At 48.9% G+C, this 27,693-nt stretch overlaps 1 protein-coding gene across 1 annotated transcript; it reads right to left on the bottom strand.

Annotated features, from left to right (window-relative positions):
* Positions 1-90: 90 nt before the first annotated feature.
* Positions 91-24,815, bottom strand: PADI6 (peptidyl arginine deiminase 6). The gene is made up of 15 exons (XM_023552022.2): positions 24,588-24,815; positions 21,872-21,944; positions 19,085-19,152; positions 18,297-18,414; positions 17,042-17,167; positions 12,419-12,597; positions 12,054-12,157; positions 9,298-9,409; positions 7,716-7,823; positions 7,324-7,478; positions 6,403-6,559; positions 6,168-6,291; positions 4,284-4,354; positions 1,993-2,154; positions 91-370 (listed from the first exon to the last, which is right to left on the bottom strand). The coding sequence occupies exons 1-15, from the start codon at positions 24,813-24,815 to the stop codon at positions 137-139; spliced, it is 2,019 nt and encodes a 672-aa protein (XP_023407790.1). The 3' UTR covers positions 91-136.
* Positions 24,816-27,693: the final 2,878 nt, after the last annotated feature.

Genomic DNA, 27,693 nt, shown 5'->3' with positions numbered 1-27,693 from the left:
CCATTTCCTACCCCCTTGGATACTGAGGGGCAGGAGGGATGAACAGGGTAAAAGGGGGGTTTAGAGCCTTAACATCTAGCCCCCAGCTAGGGAAGGCATTGGTGCTCTGAGGAGATGACGGGAGACCATCCGTCGTCTAGGGCATCATTCTCCACCATTTGAAGGCAAAGGGCACCCGGCGAACATTGGCACAGGCGCGGAAGTCTCCGACGTCAGTCAGGTAACAGTCAAAGTCATTAATGAAGGTGCATTTGAAGCCCAGGGGCTCCAGCAAGTGGCAGACTTTTTCTTCCAGGCAGCAGTTCCCCTTGATGTGGGGCCCAAAAGGCTTGGGGATCCCCAGGTTCTTGCCCATCACGATCATCTGGAGCTGTCAGAGAGCGGGGTGAGGCTTGGACAGGGATCAGGGCTGTGGAAGCAAGTCCCCTGGCCATCCCGTAAGTAATGAATACCAGTTGCCGTCGAGTTGATTCTGACTCACGGTGACCCAGTGCGTGTCAGTAGAGCTGTGCTGCATAGGGTTTTCAATGGCTGAGTTTTTGGAAGTAGGTCATCAAACCTCTGGGTAGACTTGAACGTCTAACCTTTCCTGTTAGCAGCTGAGCACATTAACCATTTGCACCACCCAGGTCTTGAGCAATGAATGCCATAAGATTAAACGCAAGAGAAAACCCAGCTGCCTCTACCCTGCATTGGGCTAGACCAGGAGTAGCAAGCACATGGGGCTGTTGCCTGTCCTTGAGCAGATATCACTTATCAATCTCGGGGCTAAATCCAACTCACGTCTGCTCAAACTTCTAATGGCTCCCACTGCATTTCTCAATCAAAACCAAAATCCCTGGCTTGGACAAGGTCTGGCTTTACCAACTTTCGCAGTTTCTTCCTCTACTGTATTTCTATCAGTGTGGCCTTTTCGTCATACTCCTGTCTACCTCTCCCTACCCCAAAGTTTGCTCGCTTGACTTCTGTGGGTCTTTCATACCAACTTTCAACATCTCTTCCTCAAGCTTCTCTCACCACCACCCGAACCTATACCCCGGGGGCTGTGTCAGGCTCCTGTTTCTTATAAAATTAAGTACTCCTGTGTGGTTGGTGAGTACAGGTATCAAGTGTTTAACGAATTAATGAGCTTAAGTACTTTAGAATTCATTTTAAGCATCTACATAATGGACCACAGTTGTTACCTGAGAATGTTCCGATATAGTCCATAATTAGAATAGGCTTGACATAGCAGGAATCTCTTGTACTCCCCCCATCCTACTCCCAATTTCTCACCTTCAAACTGAGATTCTAAATGAAACCTGTTGCCATCGAGTCGATTCCGACTCATAATGACTGTATAGGACAGAGCGGAACTGCCCCGTAGAGTTTTCCAAGGAACGGCTTGTGGATTCGAACTGCTGACCTCTTGGTTGGCAGCCATAGCCCTTAACCACTGTGCCACCAGGGCTCTAGATTCTAAATATGAATAGAATATTACTTTAAATGTATGAGCACCTCTAGTAAGAACACTGGAGATACATAGCTGGGAAGACCCTGACCTTATACAACCCATCCAAGTTCTCACCCAGCAGATGGCTTGGCAGCCTTGACTCCAGTAGTGGCACAGCTTCCCCATCTGGGAAGTGGGCTTCGTAGGATTCACCCCCTTAAGGCTGGGGACTAGCTAGCTGATGTGCCTAAAACACTTAGCCAAGGGCCCTGCCCATGGAAACTGGTAGGTCACCTGGCTTTCAGGTCTAGCTCGTGCCCCCTGGCTAAGGTCATCCCTGACTAAAGAGGGAGAGAAAGGCATCTCATACAAGATGCATTTTACTTTATAGGGTTATTTCCAGAATTATAGTAAGGTATCTTGTAGGGTGCTTGGGCCATAATAGCTACTCAGGAGCTTGTCTAGATTTGTCAGCTGGAGGGCTGGGCGCTACACCACATCCATTAAAGGACCAGTCAGCACTGGCTGAAGGAATGCTCCCCCACCCAGCAGCCCCTCACCATGTTGGGGAAGTAGGGCCTTGCAAAGCGTTTCTCCGTCTGCTGGTTGGAGGAGATGTGGGTCAGCTGCTCCAAGCAGAAGAGCTGGGGGATGTGAATGATGTCCTTCTCCACCAGGCCCAGCTCCCGCTTCAAGATGTCCCGGTTCAGGTTAATGCACTTCTGCAGGTGGGAAGGGGGTGAGAGAGAAGCAGGGCGGAAACTGGTAACGGCCTAAAGAATTGTCCATCGCTTACCGTGTGCTGTAACCTCACACATCATGCCAACCCTCTCACGTAAAGCAGGCCCAATTCCCCTTTACCAGGGGGAATATAGGGGCTCAGAAAAAGGCCTAGTCCCCAGAGGCCAGCATCCCATGCACTTATGCCATTTGGCCCCTTTAGTGCCCTGAGTGGGGCCCCGAGCAATGGCAGGGAGCTGGAGGGCTGGGCCAGGGCAAAAACAAGCCATCACACCCGGGAGACCTAGACACTTTTCCTTCATACAGGACATGAGCAGCTGCCTTCCCTCAGGGCACATCCTGCTCAAACCATCTGAAGCCCAACACCCAAGTATTTCCCTGGGTGTTGAAATCAGACTCAGACGACCACTACACCTAGGATGCCATCACCAGGGGCTCAAGGATGCTATTTTGGCCCTGTACCTGGGTGACACCCCCCTTGCCATGCCAGGAGACCTCTCCTCCCTCCCCCCCTCCCCACTCCGGTTTTGCAGAGGCCAGGGCACCAGTGCTCTGTAGCACAGAAGTCTCCTGGGCCAGGAGTGACAGGGACTCAGTGAGCAAAGCGCTGACCACGTGGCCTTGGGCAAGGCATTACCCTTCTCCAGGCTCTAGTGTCCCCCTCTAGAAGTTGAATAATCTATCATCCTGGGGACTCGCTCTGCTCCTTACAGCCAAAGATTCACACCCTGAGAGATGTCTCTGAAATGCTGACCCTGAGCACCATTCTAGGGACTGAGCTGATGCACCATTTTATCCAGGAAGCATTTAGGAGGCCCTGGTCTGTGTCTGAGTCTCTGGTGCTCAAAGCTTCTTAGACAAGTAGGGAGGAGGGCGTCCTGTGCAAGGAGGATGCTGAGCTATATCACCATTCCAGGAAGCAGACACTGGACAACTTCAGAGCAGTAGAGTGGGCAGAGAAAGAGCTCGGGAGTTAGGCTTTGGTTCCAACCCAGTTCCTCCAGCTCATTGGCTTAGGTTAGTGACTTCACTCCGAGCCTCACTATCCTCATATACAAGATGGGTTTTACTTCATAGGGTTATTTCCAGAATTATAGAAAAGGTACTAAGGTGTTGTCTGACCCAAGCCATGATCTATCACCTCATATGCATTCTAAAGCTGGTTAGTGAAAAGGGGAAGAAAGAAGAACTGATGTCTTCAAACTGTGGTGTTGGCAAACAATATTGAATATACCATGGATTGCCAAAAGAGTGAACATATCAGTTTAAGAAATACAACCAGAATGTTCCTTAGAAGAGAGGATGGCGAGACTCCGGCTCACTTACATTGGACATCATCAGGAAAATACCAGTCACTAGAAGAGGACATCATGGTCAATAAAGTAATGGGCCAAGGAAAAAAAACAAGGAAAGCCCTTAATGAGATGGATTGACACAATAGCCTCAACAATGGACTCAAACATGAAGATAGTGCAGGACCAGACAACATTTCGTTCTGTTATACGTAAGTTTGCCCTGAGTTGGAACCTATTTGATGGCAACAACTAATAATCTTGTAGGTGCTTGGACCATAGTAGCTGCTCAATTAGGAATTGGTTGTCTAGATAGTCAATGCTTTCGATGCCTTCTCTACCCATCGATGCCTTGGAGAAAGAGCCAGAAGGTCATAACAGATGAACTTACCCTAACAGTACATGAAACCTGCTGAGCAGACAATTTCTGTCAGTTGTCCCCTGACACACCAAGCATCTGTTCTCACTATCTGCCTATCCTAACGCCTGGTGCCTAGACCTGTGGTCTCAGCCATCCTTGGTCAGAGCCTTGGGAAGTCATGCCAATACCATGTACTTTTTTGGTTTCTTCCAAGGGTTAAAATGCATCTTTCTGTGATTTTAGCTGTGGATACCCAACCCCTTGCTCACTCCTTCCCTGACCCCTCTTCCTGGGTACTGTGGCCATCTCTGGCCCCCAGTCTGGGCCTACATTAGCACTTGGAAGAGCAGCTGATATCTGCCACCCCACCCAGAGTAGGCCAGGAACTCTCTGACAGAACTCTCAGTGCTGGTTCTCCTTTCTTGGAGAAGCTTCCCCACATCTGTGGTCCCCATACCTCCACATAGTCATTCTGGTTTCTCATGTTTTCATCCGCTAGAAGTTGATCGATGGTTCTGGCTTCCCTTCCTGTGGAAGGAAGAGAGGTCAGGCAGGCCTGGCAGTCAGGGAGCCTGCAGTGTGGTCCAGAGCTGAACAGACTTGTGTTCCAGGCACAGCCTAACTCTGTGTCTTCTTGGACCTATGACTGGCAATTGGCCTGGCTAGTCTCCAGAGACCCACCTACGTCCAGTGTCGTATCTGGGGCTGACGGGGCCCTCAGCAGAAAGCCCTGATGAAGGGAAGGCGGGACAGGACTTTCACTGCCACGGGCCACTCTGTCCCTGGCATGAGGGGAGCAGCCCACGTCAGGGTTTGCAGGAGGCAGCCTACATTACCTCAGCAGTCTGACTTTGGTCCTGCTCGCCCCTCAGGGGGCGCAGCTCTGTGCATTATGTAAAAATGAACCAGTTGCCATAAAGTCAATGCCAACTCATGGTGACCCCATATGTTACACATAGAGCTGCTCCATAGGGTTTTGACTCTGATCTTTACGGAAGCAGATCACCAGGTCTTTCTTTTGTAGCACTGCTGGGTGGGTTTGAACCGCCAGCCTTTGGGTTAGTAGTTGAGCGCAAACCATTTGCACCACCCAGGGATCTCCCCCCCGCCCCCCATGTGCATTATACAACCCGTATAACCTGGCAACCTCCTAACTGTGACTTTGACCAGGTTACTTTGTTCCTCAGTTTGTTAATCTTTGGGACAAGGGTGCCAGTTCAACCTCTGGCTCTGAGTTAACACATACAAAGGCTTTGGCATCATGTTGGTACTTGGTTCATGCTCAGCAAATGTCATTTTCCATAGTCCTTCTGTGACAGTGAGGGCCTGGGCCCTGCCCCCAAAGGTTGATTCAGGAGGTCTGGGGTTGCACCAAAGCCATACTCTTTTAACAAGCTCCCAGGTGTTGCCAATGCTGCTGGTCCCCAGGCTACATTCTGAGTAGCAAGCACCTAGAACACTGCCCAATATCCCACCTTCTTTCTGGGGAAGGAAACCTTGGTGGCGTAGTGGTTAAGTGCTACGGCTGCTAACCAAAGGGTCAGCAGTTCGAGTTCACCAGGCGTTCCTTGGAAACTCTATGGGACGGTTCCATTCTGTCCTATAGGGTCACTATGAGTCGGAATAGACTCGACAGCACTGGGTTTGGTTTTTTTTGGTTTTGGTTTTCTGGGGAAAGTGTCTCTTGTGTTGCCACAACATTTAGAACAGAACTGCCATGACATCAAGCTGTGTTTATGTATAACATTTTCCTTAAGGGTGATCAGGAGACTCCTGAAGTCCCAATGCCCTGGTACTTAACCCAGCATTCCCCGAATAAATCTAGACACTGGCATTGTTAGCATTAAAAAAATTTTTTTTAACGTATGGAGTTACCCAGGTGCTAACTAAGTCCCTCCCACATACGTTATAGCAGTCTCACTACCATCCCAGAGCTTTCAGTTTACCTATGGTATCCTAAATACCAAAACCAAACCCACTGCTATCAATTCCAACTCATAGCAACCCTATAGGACAGAGAAGAACTGCCCCATCAGCTGTAAATCATCTTTAGAGAAGCATCTTACTCCTATAGAGTGGCTGGTGGGTTCAAACTGCCAACCCTTTGGCTAGCAGCCAAGTTCTTAACCACTGTACCACCAGGGCTCTTATGTTATTGTAGTACCTACCATGAAACAGCCCTGAAATAGAACAAGATGTTCTAATATGGTGATTCTAACTACTTTTATCCTTCCCTGGGACCCTTTCCACCAAAGGTGGCAAAGTAAAGAATGACTATCTAGGAAGGGCACCTGGAGAAGGGACTCGAGTCCTGTTTAATCAGGAAGGGGGAATCCTTTACCGTTAGAGAGGAGCTGATCCACTTTAACCTCTTCAAACAGAAGCATGTGCCCATAGCCTGCCTTCTTTTTCTCCTCGAACAGTTTATAGCAGGAGCTGGGGCTGGCCAGGAGTAGTCGGAAGCCCTAAGAAACAAAGCACGAGGGTCAGAGGCTAGCTTCACCCCAAGAAGCTTCCAGGAGTCTTCAAGAAACATGGGAGACATGGCAGATGGGTCCTCCCCAGCTCCCACAGACCTTTTCACCTTCACTTCGTTCATCTATGGGGACAAAGCACATGAACTCATCTATGTGGCCAACCATTAGCCAGTCTGAGAAGAGCTCCACTGGGGCCTGGACTTGCTGGGCGTGGAGGAAGTCCTGGAGGGTCTTACTCATGTTCCGGCCTTCTTCACTAAAAAGAAGGCAGAAAGAATAGCCTTTGAGCCAGCATGGCTCAGGTTGGCCACCTACTACTTGGGGAGGGTCAGACTACCTCCAGGTGACTGGCTGCTCAACCCACTAGGCTAAAATCCATAGGTGATAGTGGTTATTAAGAATCTTATTCTGACCAAACTCAGGACTGGACCAAGTAATTTCAGATAAAGATTGAACCCTGGGAGACAAGGTTCTCCTGGTTCTAGACTAATGGCCACCAAGAAGTTCAACCATATGTCTTGTGAAAATAACATCCTGCTGGGTCAATTAAAAAAGTCACCATTGATTGAGTTGACTGACTCCTGGCGACCCCATGTATGTGAGAGAACTATGCTCCACAGGATTTTTTATGGCCAATTTTCTGGAAGTAGATCACCAGGCCTTTCTTCCAAGGTACTCCTGGGCGGACTCAACCTGCCAACCTTTTGGTTAGTAGCTGAGCACATTTTAAGTCTTTGCACCACCCAGGGATTCCACTTGTTCAATAGGCCAGCTGAATTTAGCATGCCTCAGTTCCAGAATTATCACTTAAAGAATAAGCAATTTGTCCGCCTTCTTTACCTTTAATCTCCTACGTGAATAAAAAGATCAAATATTCTGATTTTACAAATTTAAGGAATGATCCAGAGCAGAAGGGACCTGCTGAGGTCATACGGGAGTCAGGGTGGAGCCAGGGGGACTACAGGGTCCCTTCCTTCAGTGTTTTAAGACTGCTGGCCACCACCTGGACTCTTGCCTCACCTGGGGTAAAAGCTGCTGCCAATGAGGATCCTCCCTAGGGGGTATTCTTTCCCTTGGACAGTGACTGGTGGGGACACCATCAAGTTCCCAATGGAATCCATGCTGGCCACCCTATAGTCCTTGATGCCTTGGATTATGTAGCCAACATCAGAGCTCTGGAAGGAGACCCAGCCAGGGCAGGGGTATTAGAAGGGATTGACTTTAAGCCCCAGTCTTACCACTAATCCAGGCTGCCCAGCCAACATGTCACATACTGTTTTGTCTCAAGCAGACTCCCACCTCCCCATCACCCAGAGGCCACTTGGGCCCTCCTTGGTGCCCCATCGCTCCTGGACAGGCACCAGGCCTGAGAGGTTGGACCGAGTTTAGATCAGCCCAACCAAGCCCCACACCAGTGAGTATTTCATGGGCAAGTCTTCAATCTTGGTGACGCGAGGGGTGTCGAGGACCAAAGGAATAGTTTTGTGTGGAGCCTGGGTGTAGCAGAAGGCCATCTCATCCTGGAAGAGACAGGAAAGCAAACCATGAGGTCTTTGCTCCATCAGCTGCTTTCCCCACCTAGTGTGGGGCTTGTCAGCTGCACGGCCCTCTACGTGTGGGCCTCCTCCAGACAGAAGGTGCACCAAGAACCCCCTCTTCCTTCAACTGCCATGGAATCCTTGAGACTTATCTCAAAGGTCATCTCTTCTTAGAGGCTTTCCCTGACCTGTTCCCCTATTCTTCAAGCTTAAAACCCGAGCCATCCCAGATTCTTTCCTCATCTCACTCCTTATACCCCTATCCACAAACAAGCTTCGTTGGGACCCTTCTCTGGCACCACCTTAGAGAAGCCACCATGATCTCTTACCTATGTCACCGCAATAACCCTCCAGTTTCTCTTCTTCCGTGCTTACCCCCTTTTAAAATCTGTTCTCTATGTCTCAATTTATAAGACCTAAACCATAAAATTTCCCTCCCCTGATTAATACCTTTTAATGTCACCCCTTCGTGCTTTTGTTTCTATTCCTTACTTTGGCGGGATGGAGGGGGAAAGGGGAGTCATTTCCTAGAGGCACTGAGTTTCTATGAAGGGTGATGGAAAAACCTGGAAACAGATAGTGCTGATGGTTGCACAACGTGATTAACATCATTGATGTTGCTAAATTTTACACATGAGAAATGTTAAATTGGCAAATTAATACATGAGTTTTCACAATAAAAAGAGGAAGGGCCTAACACATAAGCTAGCCTCTGCCTACCTCTGACCTTTGTTCACTATGATCTGGCCACGCTAGCCCTTCTGTTCCTCCGATTCTCCAAGTGGATCTCACATTAGGATCTTCATGTCAGGTGTTCCTCTGCCCGAGGAGCTTCCACTGCCCGTCTTCCCCATCACTTCCCTGCCTCTGCATAGCTAACTCCTCATGCCGTAAGTAAAGCTGAAGCTCCTCCTGACCACTCAAACTATCTAGTTTGATCCAGTAACTATATCATCTTGGGTTTTGTATTTTTTTTTCTTTTTTTTGTCCAGCAATTAGAGGTCTATCATTGTGATTAGAATGGTACCCAACATATGGTAACCACTCAGACACTGTCGAAAACACCAGAATTCAGCTTCAGCTGGACTCTAGATTTAGGGCTCTTCTGGAGTTGGAATTGTGGCCCAGCTCCGACAGCCTGTGGCCAAAGGTGTCAGACCCTCAGGTGCCCAGGGGAGAAGGTACTGGTGTTCTGCGGTCTTGAACACACATGTACTCTAGAAAAGGACAGAGGTTGGACTCAGCTTCATTCCCCTACTATCTGTGACTTGGGCAAGTCGTTTCATCTGACCCTCAGCTGAAGTCCTAAAAATGAAGACGCCTCTATTTAGGCCCATCTTACTTGCTGTGAACATTAAAGGGAAACCTGTGAAGTCCCTTGTCTGTGGTGCGTGCAGTCTCCCCCGCCCCTCCCCCACAGGCCTATTTCCCCAGGCAGGGTTGTATGGGGTGTTACCTGGAGCCACCTGCCCAGGCGGTTGGGGTCCTCATAGACAGATGCCACCTGGCTGTTACTTTTCTTGCTCAGCTCCATCACCGTGTTCACAAAACCCCGGAGCTGCAGCTCTCTGCACGGGAGATAAGCCGGCTTGGGGGAAGGCCTCCGAGGCTCCCCACTGGTCAGAAATCTGCCTGTGCCAGAGGAGGGGGCACCTCCTTCTGGTCAGGAGATTCTGCCGCTACCCCCATGCAGTAGTCCCTGGGTGGCTCAAACAGTTGAGCACTTGGCTGCTCACTGAAAGGCTGGGGACTCAAGTCCACTCGGAAGAACCTCAGGAGGAGGCCTGGAGATTTACTTTTGAAAAACCAGCCACTGAAAACCCTGTGGATCAGAGTTGTACCCTGACATACATGCAGTCAACCATTAGTTGGAATCGGCTTGACAGCAGTAGTGTCTGTGAAATAAGCAGAGCAGCTGTCCCCCCGTGTCATAGACTACAAGCTGGTAGCTCAGAGCAGGTCTTAGTGTCACTCAGCACCCAGGCCATCTCTCTGGCCCTAAACCTAGTTAAACCCAGTTCTACATTTATTCGTCCCTAGAACTCGTGTTGCTGAAAATAGTTGGAGAAAAGCTCACAGTAACCGTTCTCTTAAGTTGCCAACCTAAGCAGGCCCTGAGCACTGTCCAGCCATCCCACTAATATTTCTCTTACAGATTTGCTCTGCTATCCCTCTCGAACATTGGGTGAGCTGTCCCTGTGCCTAAACACCTAGAAAACAAAAACCAAACTTTTGTCAAGTTGTTTTCAACTCATAGCCACCCTATACCTATTGAAGCCAGTTTAACTTATACTCCCATCTTACTACTGGATTCCATCTACTCAAGGACTTGATTTCTGCAGTTGCCTTTTGTCTCCTATCAGTTTTTCCTTTCTCTGCTGGATCATTTCATTAGCATTACTCATTGCCTCAAACCTTAGAAAACCCTTTCCATCTCACATTCTATTATAGCTGGTCCTTCAGACTGTTCGCGGAGTCTTGCAATGTACTCCTTTCCCATTCTTCAACTCCATCGTACCTTCAAAGCCATCATGCCAGGTTGCTTTCTGTCCAGTGACCTCCATCTTGCCAAACCCAATGGGCATCTTATTTTCTTTCTGTCAGGGTTTCACACAGTTGGCACCTTACCTGGTATCTCCTTCCCTTAGCCTTTTGGTCATCATTGTCTTGGTTTTTATCCTAACTCTTTCTTCTCAGTATTCTTTGCTAGACTGTTTTCTAAAGCTAAGTGTTGGATCACTCTACAGCTCAGTTCTGAAGCATCTTCCCTGTATACTCACTTACTTTAAATGTATCAGGAAAGACCAATCACTAGGAAAAGGGCATCATGTTGGTAAACGTAGAGGGTCAGCAAAAACAAGGGAAACCCTCAACAAGATGGGTTAACACACTAGTTGCAACAATGGACTCAAAACATAATTAACAATCATGAAGATAGCGAAGGACTGAGCAATGTTTTGTTGTTATACGTAAGTCCGAACCAACTCACAGCAACTAACAACATACAAGCTCAGTGAGTCCCGTGACTTTGGATACCTTCCACATGCCTGGCACCTAGGCTTGTTTCTAGCTTCCAAATTTTCCCCTGAGCTCCAGACACTTAGAAATCCAGTGGGTATCTCAGGCTTTCAATTACCAAAACCAAAGTACCAATTCTACCTCACTTCAGGCAGTGGTACCACCCTTTGCTTTGTGGCAAGCCCAAAACACAGGGGTTCCCCCTGTTTCTTTGTACCCCATGTATCAGCTAACCTATGGGGTGGGATCTACCTTCAAAAGAATCCTGAATCCTACCAATTCACTTCTACCACCCTGGCCCAACCGCTTCTGAGTCTGGCCCACACCGTTGTAATAGCTGAACTGGTCTCCTGCCTTTTATTTGTCTCCCCACTCTTCCACATGGCCAGAGTGATCTTGCTGGGAGAACCCTTGATGACATTCTATTAGTTGTACCCCTCAGAACCCTTTTTCCTTTTCTCCCTAGACACATGGCCACATTAAGCAGACAGCATTTCTGCCTGCCCCGCCACCCCCATGGCTGGATGCAGGCCCGTGTCTCTTCAGGACATCAACACATGAGCACAGTGACTTCCAGGCCTTGAGCACTGACAAACAGGCAGCTTTGCCCGGACTTTGGCTCTTCTCCCTTTCCAGGGGCTGTGCCTAGGAAGTGCCTGGGGCCTAGCCTCCATCATGAAGATGCTGCCCCAGAGAAGATAGTACAATAATAAGACTAAAAGGAACAGGGCCCTTAAGTAACAACGGGAGACAGTACCACCCATCAACCTGGGCTACTTTCATACCTGCAGGCATTTAGGCAAGAAAGTTGACTTTAAACTACTATACTAGGGTCTGTTACCACCACAGAGATTTACTCTAATACACAGGACCTGCTCATTTTGGCCCCTTCCTTGTCTCACCTCTCTTTTAGCTGTCTCTGGAACACACTCTCGTCCTTGCCTCTTCCATCCTTTTACCCTGATTTATAGCGCTTGATAGTATACTTGAAGTCAATGTTTCTTTGTCCATCCTCCATAAAGACATGAGAGGCACTGTCCCATTCGCTAGTCTGTCCCCAGCATTATGTGTTTAAACACCTGTTGATGACTATCTTGGGGATGGGTCCAGGCAGCTCAGGTAGAAGAGTTTTCCCCTTCCTGATAAGAACGGTATGAAGGTTACCTGGCATGGGCAGCCTTAAGGATTTCTTACCTACATATGTATACTTCTAGAGGCATCTGGGTGCTGGGAGTAAAGATGCAAGGAGCCACTCGGAATACTACTGTGTCTTTGTACACCAAGGCCTCTGGAATCAACTGCAATATGAGACAAGGTCCCATAAGTAACCTAATTCCTCATCTACCTCCCACCCTACCCCCAGGCCTCCAGCTATTCAGCCAGCCCACCTCTGGGCCCTCGCCTGTCCTCTAAAGCTCTTTCTTTCTCTTGAAGGTTCATAAAACCCTATCTCCACCCGCCAAGCCTTGTCTTCCCCTGCCCTCTTCCCAGCTATGGGAGTTGTTTCCTTCCTACCCATCCCCTAGAGTCCAGGGCTTCTTGTCTGTTTGGAGACATACCGGGTCTTGAGACTCATCTACCAGAGACACAGAGTAGGAAATCAGGCCGGAGAAGTCAGCAGATGGGAATTCCATAGCTTCAATATAGAAGGTCTTCTTCAGGTGATCCTCAAGGGGGGCCAGGGTGTAGGTGTGCTGACCAGGCCCCAGCACCAACTCAAAGATGCTGGAGCTGTCTTCTAGAAGAAAGGACAGATCGGCTACCAGAGCAGCCTGTTGCTGGGAGGAGCAGACCACCTCAGTGCACTGGATTGTTCCTCATGTCAGCAGCTAGGCTCTAAACTCCAGGAGGCCATAAACAAGGGCCATTTATCCACCAACACTTCAAAGACCTGTTACATGCCAAATACTGGAGACTCAGATGAAAATGCCTGCCTACAAGGAGTTCAGTTGAGGGGGGGGGGTGCGAGAATCACATAGTAGGTGGTTCTAGACTTTGACCTACTAACTTAACTCTTGGGAGAATATTGGAATGGTCTTAAAGCAAGAGAAACTTTGTGTACACAGGCGGGCTTGGCAGCCTCGACGGAAGAATCAGATACCTGCAAGAATCGTCTATTGGATAAAAGTTTTCTGAAGAAGCCTGAAAACAGGTCTTGTGATCGAACCTGTTAAGCCCATTTACTCCTTTATTAGATCGTTAAATACAAAGTACAAGACCAGGCATAGAAGAGACAAGAAGGAAGTTGGCCACATGCTGTAGTTATCTATAGTTAACTAGAACCGGATCTGGCCATGCTTCATTTTCAGAGGTCACCCTGATCAAAGGCCACCAAGCTTCTCTCACCTGGCCCTCTCTACCTTTTCCCTACCTGGCCTTACTGCCAGGCCTCTGCCCTTCTGATCCATTCCCAGTGATGGCTGCTCCTGCTTAAAGACCTTGGGGAGGATTATTTCAGGAAATCTTGATCTAGATTTACCGAGGCTAAATTAATAAAGCCTCTAGATCTGGGCACTGCGTGCTCCTTAGCCCTCCTGCATGGCCTGTGCCAGCTGCCTGGGTCTCCGCTTCCTCTAGCTTGCCAGCATCTGGCTGCTGCTGTGACCTGGGTGCCCCTCCAGGTCCTCAGCTTCTTGGCTCTGGATGGCGGCTGCAGCGATGGCCTGGGTGGAGGCTGTGGCCCCTCAGAAGGACTCTAAAAAAACTCAGGACTCCAGCTACCAGAAATTCTGCAGCACCTCCTTGGAGGCGCTGGCCTTGGCCTCAGTCTTGCTTCTCTTGATGCTGGGTGCAGAGAAGCAGGGCCAGCTGTACCGCCCCCAGCTGAGAACACTCCTGGGGGAACTTCCACTTCTAGTCTGCCTAGCTTCTTCACTGGGTGGGACGGGAGGAGGTAGACTCTTCCACCAGGACCCCTGCAGTTCCTCAGTGTGGGACACTGCCCTTTCAACTCACTGAAGTCAGCTGACATGCTGTGGAGTTCCCAGCTGCAAACTGGGCTATGCTGGACACTAGTTAACTACTTGGCCCAGAGCTGCTGCAAGCCCAGCACCTTCAGTTCTTCTCCCAGGTGGCTTGCTGTACACCCCTACCAGCTGTCTCAATTCTGCTGTGGTTGATCCTGGGAATGGAGGAGGGACACTTCTCTCATATCTAGTTGTTTGCTTTTAAGCATAGGTAAGATTTCATTGCAGACTTAGGATAAGCCAAGAACTGGGCTCACAGACTCATTTGCATCCTTAAAACCCTTTGAGGTAGGTGCTGTTATCATCCCCATTATACAGGTAAAAATAAAAGGCCAGAAGCTTTATGACCCAGGCACAACCTCTATCTTTAGCCTAGAAGGCCTTTCTTGCTCTTGGTCCTCACAGGTCTCAGCTCAAGGGACTGGTCAATGGCTCCCCGCCCAGCACTAGACTTAAAGAGCTATTTCCAAAGTCTTTGCTTGATCCTTAGCTGTCTGTCTGCCCTAGTGGGCTTTGAGAGTGGGCGGTGTGTTTATCCTTCCAGAGCTGTGTCCCCAAGGTAGAGAATAAACACAGATAAGTGGTCTGTGCTCCTTTTCTCTACCATCCACATACCTGGGCCTAGAGGTGGGGCAGACGCCCTCTGTGTTCTTCATGAATGCTTCTAGACTCTCTTTGTTCTTCAAACACCCTGGTTCCTTTGAAGTACATTCTGTTGGATAATCCCCACCTGCCCCCCTTCCTTCTTGCAATTGTTTACCAACCCTCCCAGATTGTTTTAGCACTTGCTTTTCTTTACCACCATCATTGTTATTGGTATTTGACATCATAGATCAGACCATCCATCAGACATTCTATTCTTTTGACCATATTTCAAAGAGCCTGAGTTCTACCACCATCTCGTATGCCTGTTTCAGTGGGCATAGATTAAACCAAATACTACCTCAAAACTGATTTTTTAACATCAACCTTCCAACCTTTTGTGCCTTGGTGGCAAGTGGTTAAAGTGCTCACTGTTAACCAGAAGGTCAGCGGTTCAAATCCACCAGCCACTGTGCTGGAGAAAGACATGGCAGTCTGCTTCTGTAGAGATTTACAGCCTTGGAAGCCGTATGGGGCAGTTGTACTCTGTCCCATAGGGTAAGCTATGAGTTGAAATCAACTCAATGGCAGTGGGTTTTGGTTTTTTGGGTCCAATTCTTTTTAGCTCATCTACACTCCTATCTCAGTGATTCTTCAGCCTCAATACCAAACCTGTCTACTACCAATCCCCACACTCCATCCTCACTTTCCTTTTTATCCTTCTGATTCCAAGATTCATCATTCTATCCATTCCATTGCACTCACTGTCAGCTCTCATGCCCTTCATCTTACGTGCCTGACGAAAGCTCGACTCTAGTTAAATCTAGTGTATTAAGACTCATTCTCTTGTACCTGAGCAGCTAGGGAAGCCACCACACTGAAAGGTCTCTAAGATATGACCAGCCCTCAGCACGTGCCCTCAACATTACTCAAAAACGCTAGTATTTCTCTTATGCCCATTAACGCTCTCACTTCTTGTACTTGCTTCTGAATTTTCATGTACTCCTACAAATCTTCTAAATCCATTTCCCCACCTCTGTTGATGAGTCCTGTCTTCCCACAGCTGTGTTTGTGTTTGTGTTCCACCAACTTCAGACACCTTCCCTGGACACCTTACCTCCAGTTACCTCCACGTTATTTCCTTTTATGGCAAATCCTACCTATTTGGAGTCACTGTATTGCCCCTTTCAATTCTGCCTTTAGCCCCACTTTACTGAAACTTTCTATCATGGTCGCTAATGACAGTAATCTTGAAAACTGAGTTTCTCATCAGATTCAGCATCTTAGTGTAGCAACAACAGTTGCTGTAGTTACTCGTTTCTTTCTCGAAAGGCTGCCTTTGCTTTGTTTCTAGCCCTTATGCTTTTGCCTTCTTTCTATCTCTCTGGCAATTCCTTTTCAGACTCCTTTGCTGTATCTTCTAGACTAGTGGTTCTCAAGCTTTACTATGTTTCAGAACCAGGCCTTGTTAACGCACAGTATGCTGTTTCCCCTGCCCCAGTTTCTTGAATGAGCTTCTCTTAAGTAAAGAAAGGGTAACTGTGATATACACAATGAGATTTGGCATCTTTAGCAGGCTCTGTAAATCACTGGCCTGCTGGGCAGGCTCCAAGGACCATCTGGCACAGCCCAGCCTAGCTCAGAGTTGTCCACGCTCAGTGAGACTCACAGGGCTGGACTAGCCCTTGTGGCCTGAGCTAGGCCTAGACTCGTGGGTTTCTAAGGCTCACTGCTAGTCCACATGTAAAAGGACCATGTGCAACCTGGGCTGCCTTTTCTGGCCAATCCCAAGTGATTTCTAAGTCCAGCTGTGATCTATGGTCTACAGAGGAGATGGGGAGGGGGACTTTGAACTAAGACTCCAGAACACAGAGAGAAGTAGCTCTCTAAAGCTGAAGGCAAGGCATGGTCCCATCCCTGAGAATAGGCACATTACATACTACAGGATTCCCCAAGTTGCCCAGATGAGCCCTTTAAGTGAAGGCGACATACTGGCATATGTTGCCAGAAACAGAGTTAGATCTTAATTCTGGAGGAAGTTAGAGGCAGTGAATACTAAACCAGTTTAGAGCAGTCTTATCTGTGGGTATTTCACTGGAGTTAGACATGTCTCCTTTTTGCATCAGGAACCCTCTATGCCTTTACCTATAGAATAGAAATACCACCAGCCTCCAAAGTTGGCAAAAGCTGATGATGAGTAGTGTATGGTGTGGGCTTGGAACATAGGTGCCAATTGTAGCAGCCACTCTAGCTTCTTGACCTCTGGATTCTGGAGTCTTAATGTAGTAGAGTCTTGGTTAAGGATGTAGATGGATTTTTTCTGGTAGGAGTACTTGGGAGCAGATGTTAGCTAACCTGTTTAAGGTAATAGCTACCGTCTCACATAATGCTTTTTTTTTCTCTTCCAGCCATGACAGTCCTGAAGGACAGGCACCATCACCCCCCATTTTACAGATGGGAAAAGTGGCTTAGGGGTACGGTAACTCCTGTAAACGTGTAGACTTAGCCTAAGGTGAAGGTGGCAGCCAGAGAATCCCAGGGTCATAAGTCTGGCCATGACAGACCCCAACCTGCAGCTCTAGGTCCCCAGCAAGTTGATGGGGACCTGGTGGGAGGAGGTGTGGGAGTACTCACTTTGGGGCCAGTAGACCCTCGCCTTCTCTGACTCTTCTCTGGAGGTGTGGAGAACCAGCCGGTGTTTCTTTAAAGTGCAGCTGGGGCCTTGGACGCTCAGTGTCATCTGGGACAGACTCTTTATGTCTGGGTGGAAGGCAAGGCAAAGATCAGGGGGGTGGTTGGGGAATCCCAGCTTCCAGGCATAGGAGAAACAGCAGGGACGGGGTTGGGGGTTTTATATTGAAATACTGAGGACCCTCTGCCTTCCGCTCTGGCCCGAGATGCCCAGGCCTGCACCTTAACTTTGCTACTTGCCTACTGTGTGGCCACAGGCAAGTTGCCAACCCTGGAGCCCACTTTATTTTGCGTGAGGATGACATTTACTCCATCTGACTGTTAAGGCTTCAATGATCCCCACAAACACCTAGGACAGTTCCCGACACAGTGTTCAGAGGATTTCCCTACTGGCCTTGGTGTGGACCAAGACATCCCATATTACTACTGATACCCAAAACTCTGATCCCAACCACAAGTCAGGACCAGATTCAAGGTCCTTTTTGGTTAAGGCCATTAGGTTTCTGCTCCAGGTTACAACAGGGTTTTTCAAAAGCTCGTATTCTCCTTTTATGGCTTCCATTTAGTCTTCTCAACTACATGCCATTTTACAGATAGCCAAATAAGATCAGGAGAGTAAATACACTTAATTTCACAGTCAAGGCATAACACAGTTTGGGAAAATCAAGGGCGGCTGACATCAGAGCCCATGTTCTCCCTATGGGGCCATGTGGCTTCTTTTTACCCAATTACACAGCTTCAGGCCATGACAAAAGAATTGATCAGCCTAGAGGGGGGACATTGGCCTGGAACCATCATATTTGCTGAGGGGTAGGGCAGCCATCAGTCTTAGAAATATAACCAGGATGCTCCACAGAAACGAGAATGGTAAGACTTTGGCTCGCTTACTCTGAACACATCATTAGGAAAGACCAGTCTCTAGAAAAGGACATCATGTTTAGTAAAGCAGAGGGTCAGTGAAAATGAGGGAAACCCTCAATGAGATGGATTGACACCAATAGCTACAACAATGGATTCAAACATACCAATGATCATGAAGATGGTGCAGGACTATGCAGTGTTTCATTCTGTTATACATAAGGTTACCATGAGTCGGTGCCAACTTGATGACCAACAACAGGCAACAAAGCCCAAGGGGAAGCAAAGCTCAAGAAGGAAAGGTGGGGACAGTCCCAGCTAGTGGCTAGCTCTTTCTTACCATCTGAATAGAGCACCTTCGTGGTCTTCTTCTTGTCTGTGAGCTGGCCCACACTGGCAGGATTGCAGTTCACAAGCAGGATGGCACCCCAACCACTGGAGCCCCAGACCCATTTTTTCTGCAAATGTCCCATAAAGACAGGAATATTGACTCAGGTAGAAGCCAGGTTAGCTCTCTGCTTCCCAGATGCCACCCCATATGGGGGCCAGAGAGGGATCCCTAGAACAGAACTTGCAAACCCTAGTGCCTATAGAACAGGGAGGTAACATCAGATACTCCAAAATGAAGAGTGGGGAGAAGAAAAGCTAGATATAGGTTACCAGTTACCTACCTACTTCAGCATCAGGAAAAGTAGGGGCTAAGGATGCAGGAGGCAGGTCCCATTTAAGGTAGCAGCTAACCCTATGTTCTGACTATATGACCAGGCTAGAACATGAGCCTAGTGTTGTGAGACATTCTAATTAAAAAAAAAAAAACCTAGAGATTGATTTTATCAGTTTTGATTTGTATTGCAGCTAATTTAAGAGATGCTACCAGTTGCCGTTGAATTGATTCCAATTCATGGCGACCTCATGTACGCAGAGAAGAAATGCACCCTGTAGGATTTTCAAAGCTGTGACCTTTCAGAAGCAGATCACCAGCCTTTCTTCCAAGGTGCTTCTGGGTGGATTTGAACCCCAAACTTTCAGTCACCCAGGGACTCTAAAAACCTAAAGGCTAAGTAAAGTGGGTCTGCTGGCCAGATCTGCTCACAGGTCCCAGCTTCACCGTTTCCCTGGCGGCCTCACCTTAGCCTGTTTATCACTCCGCATCTCAACCTGCCCACTGCGGTAGATGTCCACGTCCAGCGAAATCTCTGAAATAAGAAGGAAACGTGTCTCAGTCACTATACCTGCTGGATGGAGCTTTGAAGTTATTAATCCCCCTGGGGCTGCCCAAGGCTGGTATCAGGACTACGCAGGCTTTTGGGCATGCTGTCAGCTTAAGACAAAAACAAGTGTCCCCAAGGACAGGCTATTTCTCATGAGCAAGCCTGGAGAGGTCCAAGTATTTAAGTATCTATCCCAGCCTCCCAGGAATTCACAAAACCAGTCCCCTGTGGTTTCAATGCCACTTTGTGTTGCCTAGCCTCTACCCAGGCAATTCCTACCTGGACGGCCCACCTCCTTCACCTCCTGGAAAGCTCTTTGCACACCAAGGCATAGAAGGGACTCAAGACATGGCAATTCCAAGGCCCTGTAGAGCTTAAAGAGCCCTGGTGGCACAGTGGTTAAGAGCTTGGCCGCTAACCAAAAGCTCTTTGGAAACGCAACGGGCAGTTCTACTCTCCCCTATAGGGTCGGAATTTCCTCAATGGCAATGAGTTTGGTTTGGTTTTGGTAGCACTTAAGGATCCAAGTTTCTACCCAAATATCACTGAAGAGGCTGCCCCTATATGTCACCTCCATTCCCACCCTCCACATGCAACCACTGTGTGGTTTTATTTTTGTTCATAGCTCTTGTCATCCAACATGCTGCTTCCCAAAAAGGATGGTGGGGCTATGAGAACAGACCTTGTTTGCTGGGGTAGCCTGAGCACCTGGCACACAAATGCTCAGGGGCTGGATGCCCACTATGAACCAGGCACATTTGTAGGCCCTAGGGACACAGCAATGGCCAAGACAGAGGCCTTCTCTTCTTGGAACTTGCATTAGTGTTTATGTGTGCAGAGGTGAATAAAATACATGTCCAATGGCAATAAGAGCAGTGGGAAATAGGGCAGGGTAACTGGGTGGGGATGTTTTCCGTATTAGATGGGTGATCAAGGGTATCTTCTAATTTGAAGTTTGAATGGAGACCTGAAGAAGGCAAGAAAATGGTTCTGTGTTAACTATCTGGGGTAAAAACGATGAGAGAATACAAAGTACAAGGAAGCAAGTTCAAGGATCAGCAGAGAGGCCAATGAGTCTAGCACAGAATGAGCAAGGGGGAAAGGTAATAGGCCAAAGGTGAGAGGTAACACGGGATGAGATCATGTAGTTTTGTGGGTAACAATGACTTTGGCTTTAATCCAAGCAAGATGGAAACGGTTGGAAGGCTTTGAACTGAGGAGATGTTATCTGATATCCTTTCAAAAAGGTGCCACCCTGGCTGCTGAAGCAGAACTGGAACCATAGAAGGGCAAGAGTGAAAATAGGCGACCCTCCTCTCAGGGGGGTTGTGAAGGGATCCAGGCAAGAGAGGATAGTGGCTCGGACCACGGCGAGAGTATCTGAAGTGGCAAGTAGCTGGATTCCTGCCAAATTTCAGGCACTGCCAACAAGCTTCATGGACTGACATGCAGTCCAAGAAGAGTCAGGGTGATGTAAAGTTATTCAACAAATAGAAGAATGGGGCTACGATCTACTGCAATGGGGAAGACCATTTTAAAGATAGCTTTGAGGGGAGGTAGAAAGAATCAGTTTGATATGTCTGTTAGAGAGAAAAGAAGTTATGTTGGACAGACCAACACCCAACTCTATCCGAGGTCTTGGAGAGGCCGCTAGAGATAGTTTTGGGAGTAGTCTGTTAGCTATTGTCAAGGAAACTCCAACTCATGGAAAATCCCTGTATGTCAGAGTAGAACTGTGCTCCATAGGGTTTTCAGTGACCAATTTTTTAGAACTAGGCCACCAGGCCTTTTTTCTGAGGCACCTCTAGGTAGCCTTGAACTTCCATCCTCTTGGCTAGTAGCTGAGCATTTAACTGTTTGCACCACCAAGAGACCTCAGGATCAGTCTATAGATGGTATTTAAATCCACAAAACTGGCTGGCTGAGCCCTAGCGCACATCTTTGACAGGCTCAGGATGGGGGACGCAGGACCCAGCAAAGGCGTCTGAGTGCAGGGTCCCAGGAGTGAAGTGTCAAGAAAGGATAACCAATTGTATTAACTACTGCTGACAGGTCATGGGAGAGGAAGACAGCTGACCACAGGACTTTGGAAAGTAGAAGTTGTTAGGGTCCTTGATAAAAGCAATGCTGGTGGCAGGTGTAGGTTCAAGAGACTTGAGTAGGTTCAAGAGACAGGGAGGACAAATTGACAAAGTATAGATAAATTCTAAGGAGAAGAGGGGGTAGGCATTGAATTTTGGAGAGTTTATAGAATCCAGTTTAAGAGAATGGACATTATAGCTTGTTTGTGTGCAGATGGAAATGATTCAGAAGAAAGGCGGAAGGGTAGAGGCTTTCTACATGAGTGAGGGTAATTTCTAAAGGAATGATCTTGAATGAGTGAAAAGGGGAAAGATCTAATGTGGCAAGAAAGACTAATGAATTCTAACAGGAAACAGCATGTAGGTACCACATCTGGGGAGGTGGGTTGACAGTGGAAACATGTAGAAGTTGCTTCTACTCTTAGAAAATTAGGTCAGCAGTGCTAGTGAGGATGGGAAGACATGCCTGAGCTTTGAGGACGGAATGTGTGAGTGGGTAATTTGGGTGAATCCATCTAGGACCCACAGGAGTGATCTTGTTACTGGGAAAGTCCTTTTTAGCTCCTCTTGCTTTTACGGAAGTCCATCCCCCTCCCCGTCTAGGGGTAGTGGGCAACACTCACCAATGCCAGTGAGGTAGAGCACAGCTATGCTCACAGGGACTTCCTTGTCAGGCTCATAGTATGAGACCAGAACCTGTGGAGACAGTATCCGGAGCCCACCAGAACATGGGAAGGCAGTGGTCAGGAGCAGAACACATTAGCCACGGACCCGGGTTTGAATCTTGTTTGGTTGTGTGACTTGGTCTCATGTTACAGCTTCTGAGCCTTGTGATGACTCACTGTGAGCTGGTACAGTGGCCACATCACTGTACTTAGGACTAAGTGAGGGTAACCCCCATGAGCATTTATAACCTGCCAGGACCACTCCAAGCACTTCTAAACTAGCGCCTCACCACAATCCACTCAGGTGGGATCTACACTCCCAAAAGCACAGAGAAAACTCAGGAACTTGCCTACATCATTCAGCCAGAAGTGGTGCAGACCCAGATTATGTGGGTCTCAAGGCCTTTTCAAGGCCAAGCTTTTATCATTCTACATATCCCCCTGCTTTATACCAACCCTCCTGTAATCCCACGCATCATCCCGGGAGGTGGACAGTAGGGAAGTAGGTTAACCCACCCAAGGATTCAGCTGCTTACCTAAAAAAAAGTGCAACACCTAGGGTGGGAAACTCAGTCTCCCCTTTGTCCTGCACTAGCCTCTGCTTCTAGAGACAAAGACAACCTGCCCTTCCTCCATTGCCTGATCATGAGGCTTTCATTATGAACCAGAACAAACCACTACCTAGGGCCATACTTACATACATATGATCCACCACCTGCCCCTAATGGAAGCTTTTGTTCCCCAGGGCCAAGTCCATCCCTCTCTAGTTCACTCCTGAAGGTTCTGGAGGCTGAGCCCTGGGCAGAGACCTTTCTGTGTTAGTATGGGCTCAGCTGGGACACAGCACAGACTCAGCTCTTAATAAGATATACTACCTCCCTTTTAGGGTTTAGCCTGCCTTGGCACAGAGCACAGAATGGGCAGGAGTACTACCCATCTGCCATCCTAGTCTTAACCTTCTACAAACTGCTTCAGACTTAACTCCAGCAGGTTCTGATGAGCATGAGTTTTCCCCCCATCCTCAAAGTGCCTCACTAGCTTCAGCGGTGGCCCTCAAAGTGCCTCACTAGCTTCAGCGGTGGCCCTCAAAGTGCCTCACTAGCTTCAGCGGTGGCCCTCAAAGTGCCTCACTAGCTTCAGCGGTGGCCCTCAAAGTGCCTCACTAGCTTCAGCGGTGGCCCTCAAAGTGCCTCACTAGCTTCAGCGGTGGCCCTCAAAGTGCCTCACTAGCTTCAGCGGTGGCCCTCAAAGTGCCTCACTAGCTTCAGCGGTGGCCCTCAAAGTGCCTCACTAGCTTCAGCGGTGGCCCTCAAAGTGCCTCACTAGCTTCAGCGGTGGCCCTCAAAGTGCCTCACTAGCTTCAGCGGTGGCCCTCAAAGTGCCTCACTAGCTTCAGCGGTGGCCCTCAAAGTGCCTCACTAGCTTCAGCGGTGGCCCTCAAAGTGCCTCACTAGCTTCAGCGGTGGCCCTCAAAGTGCCTCACTAGCTTCAGCGGTGGCCCTCAAAGTGCCTCACTAGCTTCAGCGGTGGCCCTCAAAGTGCCTCACTAGCTTCAGCGGTGGCCCTCAAAGTGCCTCACTAGCTTCAGCGGTGGCCCTCAAAGTGCCTCACTAGCTTCAGCGGTGGCCCTCAAAGTGCCTCACTAGCTTCAGCGGTGGCCCTCAAAGTGCCTCACTAGCTTCAGCGGTGGCCCTCAAAGTGCCTCACTAGCTTCAGCGGTGGCCCTCAAAGTGCCTCACTAGCTTCAGCGGTGGCCCTCAAAGTGCCTCACTAGCTTCAGCAGTGGTCCTCAGCCTCAGCTTCACCATGGAGTCTCTGGAGAGCTTTGAAATACTGGTGCCTGGATCTCACCCCCAGAGGCTAATTTAATTAGTACGCGGTGTGGCATGAGTGTTGGGTTTTATAAAGTTCCTGCAGCCAAGGTTGAGCACTGCTGCTCTGAAAGATAGATCTGCTTCTACTACAGAACCACCACCTACACCTGGCCCACAAGGAGACTGACACTTGTTCTCCAAGGTGGAAATCAAACTCCCCCTGCCACAGGTGCCCTGTTAGGGAGCCACCTTGGCTCAGGAGAAAGAGCATAGACATGTGGGCTCAAATCCTGGTCGACTCCACGCTAGCTATGCTGTTTAGGGTTAGGTACATCACTCCATGTCTCAGTTTCTTCGTATGTAAAATGGGGGCAATAACCTCTTGAAATGTCAAAGTACCTAGCTCATCACATGCATTTAATAGGCATTAGTTTTCAAGTTTTATTAAAACATCCACATCCAAAAGACCAAGCTTAGCTAAAAGGCTCATTTGAGTTATGCTAAAGCCTTTTAAGCCAGACTTTGAAAGCGGCTGGTTTGGAAGTGCTCAGAGCATCAGCGTCAGGCACACACATGGGAGACAGACATGCTCCAGCTTGAATCCTGGTTTTGCTGGCTACTGGCTTGGACAAGGCACTCCCTCACTCAGTGCCTCAGTTTCTTTATCTGTAAAATGGGGTCTCGCAGTGCCCACTCACAGGTTTGTGGCAATCAGTGTGTGAGACCAAACATGCAAAGCACCTGGCATGCATTCTTCACAGACCCGGAGCTCAGGAATGGCAGCAGTCAGGAGTGAGGTCCAAGGGGTATGTTAGGGCCCTCCCCTGGGAGACCTCCCCCCACTCCCCAACCAGGCTCACCTTGTCCTCACTAGGGGCAGTGCTGGGTGAAACCATCTTTACGAGCACATCCATGGGTCCAGACAGGGGCCACCTGGTTGTGGCTGCCTCCTCTGTGGTCTTTATGGGGACCGCATTGTGGACATTAGTCAAGACCCCCAGAGAGCCAGTGATGGTGAAGGAGTCACACTCTCGTGGGGCACACCTGGGTTGCCCAACAAGAACACAGACTTTAGGGCACAGAAGCATCCCTCAGAGTGGCAGGGGATGCCCAGACTCCTCCTCTCTTCTCTTAGGGTGTTGGGGCAAAGGACTGCCAGCAAGCCAGTTTTGGGCTCGTAACATGGCTTCCATATTACTCCTATCCTCCCCTGCTCCAAGGATCCCCGTCCTCCCTCCGACAGGTTACAACACCGCCCCAGACCCTTCCCCCTCCCACCAACATTCAAGAAGTCACCAAAGCTATGTTCTTCTTATAAACCCTCAATTCCCAACAAGGTGGGAACCACTTGTCTGAGCCCCAAGGAACGTGGACTGGACCTTAGGAGGTCTGAGCTATGACCCTGGGGAAGTCATAGCCTCCTGTAAGGGGTCACCTCCACACTGAAATGTCAACCGACCACACCCACTCAATCCCCATGGTCCCCTCCAGCGCCCATATCACCCGGTTTCACAGATAATGTCATGTTCCCCCTTGCCCGAGGACCCACAGCCAACACAGGGCAGAGGTGGGCTTAGGTCGAACTCTGCAGACCCTTTAGAGACCAGCTCCTGAGACACAGAGAAGGGAGGTCTCCCCAACTCCTACATGACCCAGGGCAGCCCTGAAGGGGAGCTGGGTGCCAGTGACCCTGCACAAGCCCACACAGGCCTACACCCTCTATGGGAACCTCCCCCCCTTCCCCCAGCTTCTCACCCATGGAGATCCAAGCAGATTTCTGTGCCCAGCACACAGATGGCCTGGATGGGGCTGTCGAGGGATAGGTGGACAATGCTCTGGAAAGACATGGCCACAGCCCCCCACGCGGACCACCCTCACACAGCACAGAGCCTCAGGAGACCCAGGGTGCCCCCTGCCCGCCACTGTTAAAGGTCAGGGCCTCTCCAGCCCCACCCCCTCATTAAAGAGCTGCGTGGGTCTAGGGCGGCTGCCCAGGTGTGAGTGGTTTCCTCACTGAGGCTTGCAGGTGGCTGGGGAGGGGGAGGTATAGAGGAGCAGGGTGGGGTCAGAGCCCGCTCAGCACTAATTTATTATGCAGCTAGTGCCTGCAGGCGTGAGGAGTCTGCGGCTGGTATCAGGGCTATGGCCTACGGCTGAGAGCAAGAGGGACTCTGGGAAGATGGTGCCTGGTGCAGGTCAACCTGGCCATGTGCTGGAGGACTCAGCTGGAAGCTGTCTGCCTGGGGCAGGGCAGTGGATGGGATGGCATCATCCCCAGGCTCTGCAGCCTCAGCTCTAGGGGTATGTTTCCTGGAAACGGATCAGGGGAGCCCACCAAAGTGCGGGCCAGTGGTTCTTGACATTCTAGCGTTGCTACAATCAGGGGAGCTTGTTAAAATGGCAAATTCCTAGGTCTGGCAGGTCTGGGGTGTGGTCCAGGTGGTTAGGTGAGCTTGGAGAAGCCCAGAGGCTCATGGGACTTGTTCACAGCTGTGAACACAGTACTGAGACACCCAGTACTGGTCAAAGAATGAATGAAGCACCCCAAGTGAGCCAAGTTCACCAGCTGTTCTCCATCTGGGCCAAGCCCACAGAGCGAAGAACGCTTGTTCCAGCATGAGGGACTTACCAGCCTACTTTAAAACGTCACTCATTTTCAGGAAGACCCTCATCTCCCTGTGTCTCTTCTCACAGGGAGATGGGATTCAGCTCCTATTATGTTGGTGAATCTTAAAATGCAACACCTCTGCTTGTATGGTTCTTTGAATTAATGTCTGCTGAGCATGCTGATGCCAACCAAAGTGGACCTTTTTGACAAAAAAAATTTTTTTGAAAGTTTTGTCCAAAAAATATGTATATATACATATATATACACACATATACGTGTGTGGGTGTATAGCATTGTTCATTTTACATTTTAAATTTGGGTTGTGTTCTTCTTCTGTGGGTAACACATTCACATGATTCCAAGTTCAAAAAGTAAAAAGGAGTGCAAACCAAAAAGTCTCCCTCTGGCCCCATCCCTTATGTGAAGGCAACCAGTGTCGTCAGGTTCTCATACGTATTTCCAAATACACGTCATCCACGACCAAGCAAACGTGTATGCATGTCCTCCCCTCTTTTTTCTTTGCTTTACATTAGTGGTACTCTATCCTATATTTATCCTATATAGTATCCCGTACCTTGCTTTTTTCACTTAATAGTATGACGTGGAGACTTCTTCATATCAGCACATAAAAAGCAAACTGGGTGGCTTAAAACAACAGAAATCTGAGCTCTAGAGGCCAGGAGTCCTAACTCAAGGTGTCACCAAGGTTGGCTCCTTCTGGAGGGGTCTAAGGGAAAACCTGTTCATGCCTTTCTCTTGCTTCTGATGGTTTCTGGCAATCCTTGGCGTTCCTTGCCTTGTAAGCGCACCTCTCCAATATCTGCCTTTGTCCTCACGTGGTCTTCTCTCTTGTGTGTCTGTGTATTTCTGTGTCTCTTCTTATAAGGAGTTTTTTAAAAATAAGTCATTGGATTTAGGGTGCACCTAAATCATACTCCATTATGACTTCATCTTAATTACATCTGCAAAGACCCTAGTTCCAAATAAGGGCACATTCTGAGGTTCTGGGAAGGACATGAGTTGGGGAGGGTCATGAATTCAATGCTGGACAGCACCCTTATGCTTTTTTGTGGGTGTGTAGTGTTATTTCCACATCAGGCCCTGACCAGTCCCCGCTTGCTAAGCATCTGCTTTGGCCCTTTGCCCTTACACACAGTGCTGCCGTGTTAACCCAGGTGTAACAATCACAGGGGATTTACGCTGAGCACTGAGTGAAGTCTCCTCTGTCAGCCGGGCTTGTTAAATTCTGGGCAAGAAGTTAAAACCCCCACCTGGGAGATTTTAAGCACACAGCCTGGCTGTCAGGGATGGATTTGTTTTAGGAGCTCTGGGGAGCAGGGGCTTTTCATCTCTCAAAA

The sequence above is a fragment of the Loxodonta africana genome, chromosome 3 (genome assembly GCF_030014295.1).
Source record: "Loxodonta africana isolate mLoxAfr1 chromosome 3, mLoxAfr1.hap2, whole genome shotgun sequence".
In the NCBI taxonomy this organism is placed as follows: Eukaryota; Metazoa; Chordata; class Mammalia; order Proboscidea; family Elephantidae; genus Loxodonta; species Loxodonta africana.
Note: the sequence above shows the minus strand (reverse complement) of the source record. Positions and strands in the feature narration are given on the sequence as shown.

Bases quoted from the DNA above. Each gene is read 5' to 3' on its own strand.
- PADI6 (XM_023552022.2), bottom strand. From the start codon at position 24,815: ATGCTTCTGTGCCCTAAAGTCTGTGTTCTTGTTGGGCAACCCAGGTGT. The intron at 21,945-24,587 runs GTGAGCCTGGTT...CTGTCTCCACAG, and splicing joins CTGCCCCTAGTGAGGACAAG to GTTCTGGTCTCATACTATGA. The intron at 7,824-9,297 runs GTAACACCCCAT...TGTCTCTTCCAG, and splicing joins GCCTGGGCAGGTGGCTCCAG to GATGAGATGGCCTTCTGCTA.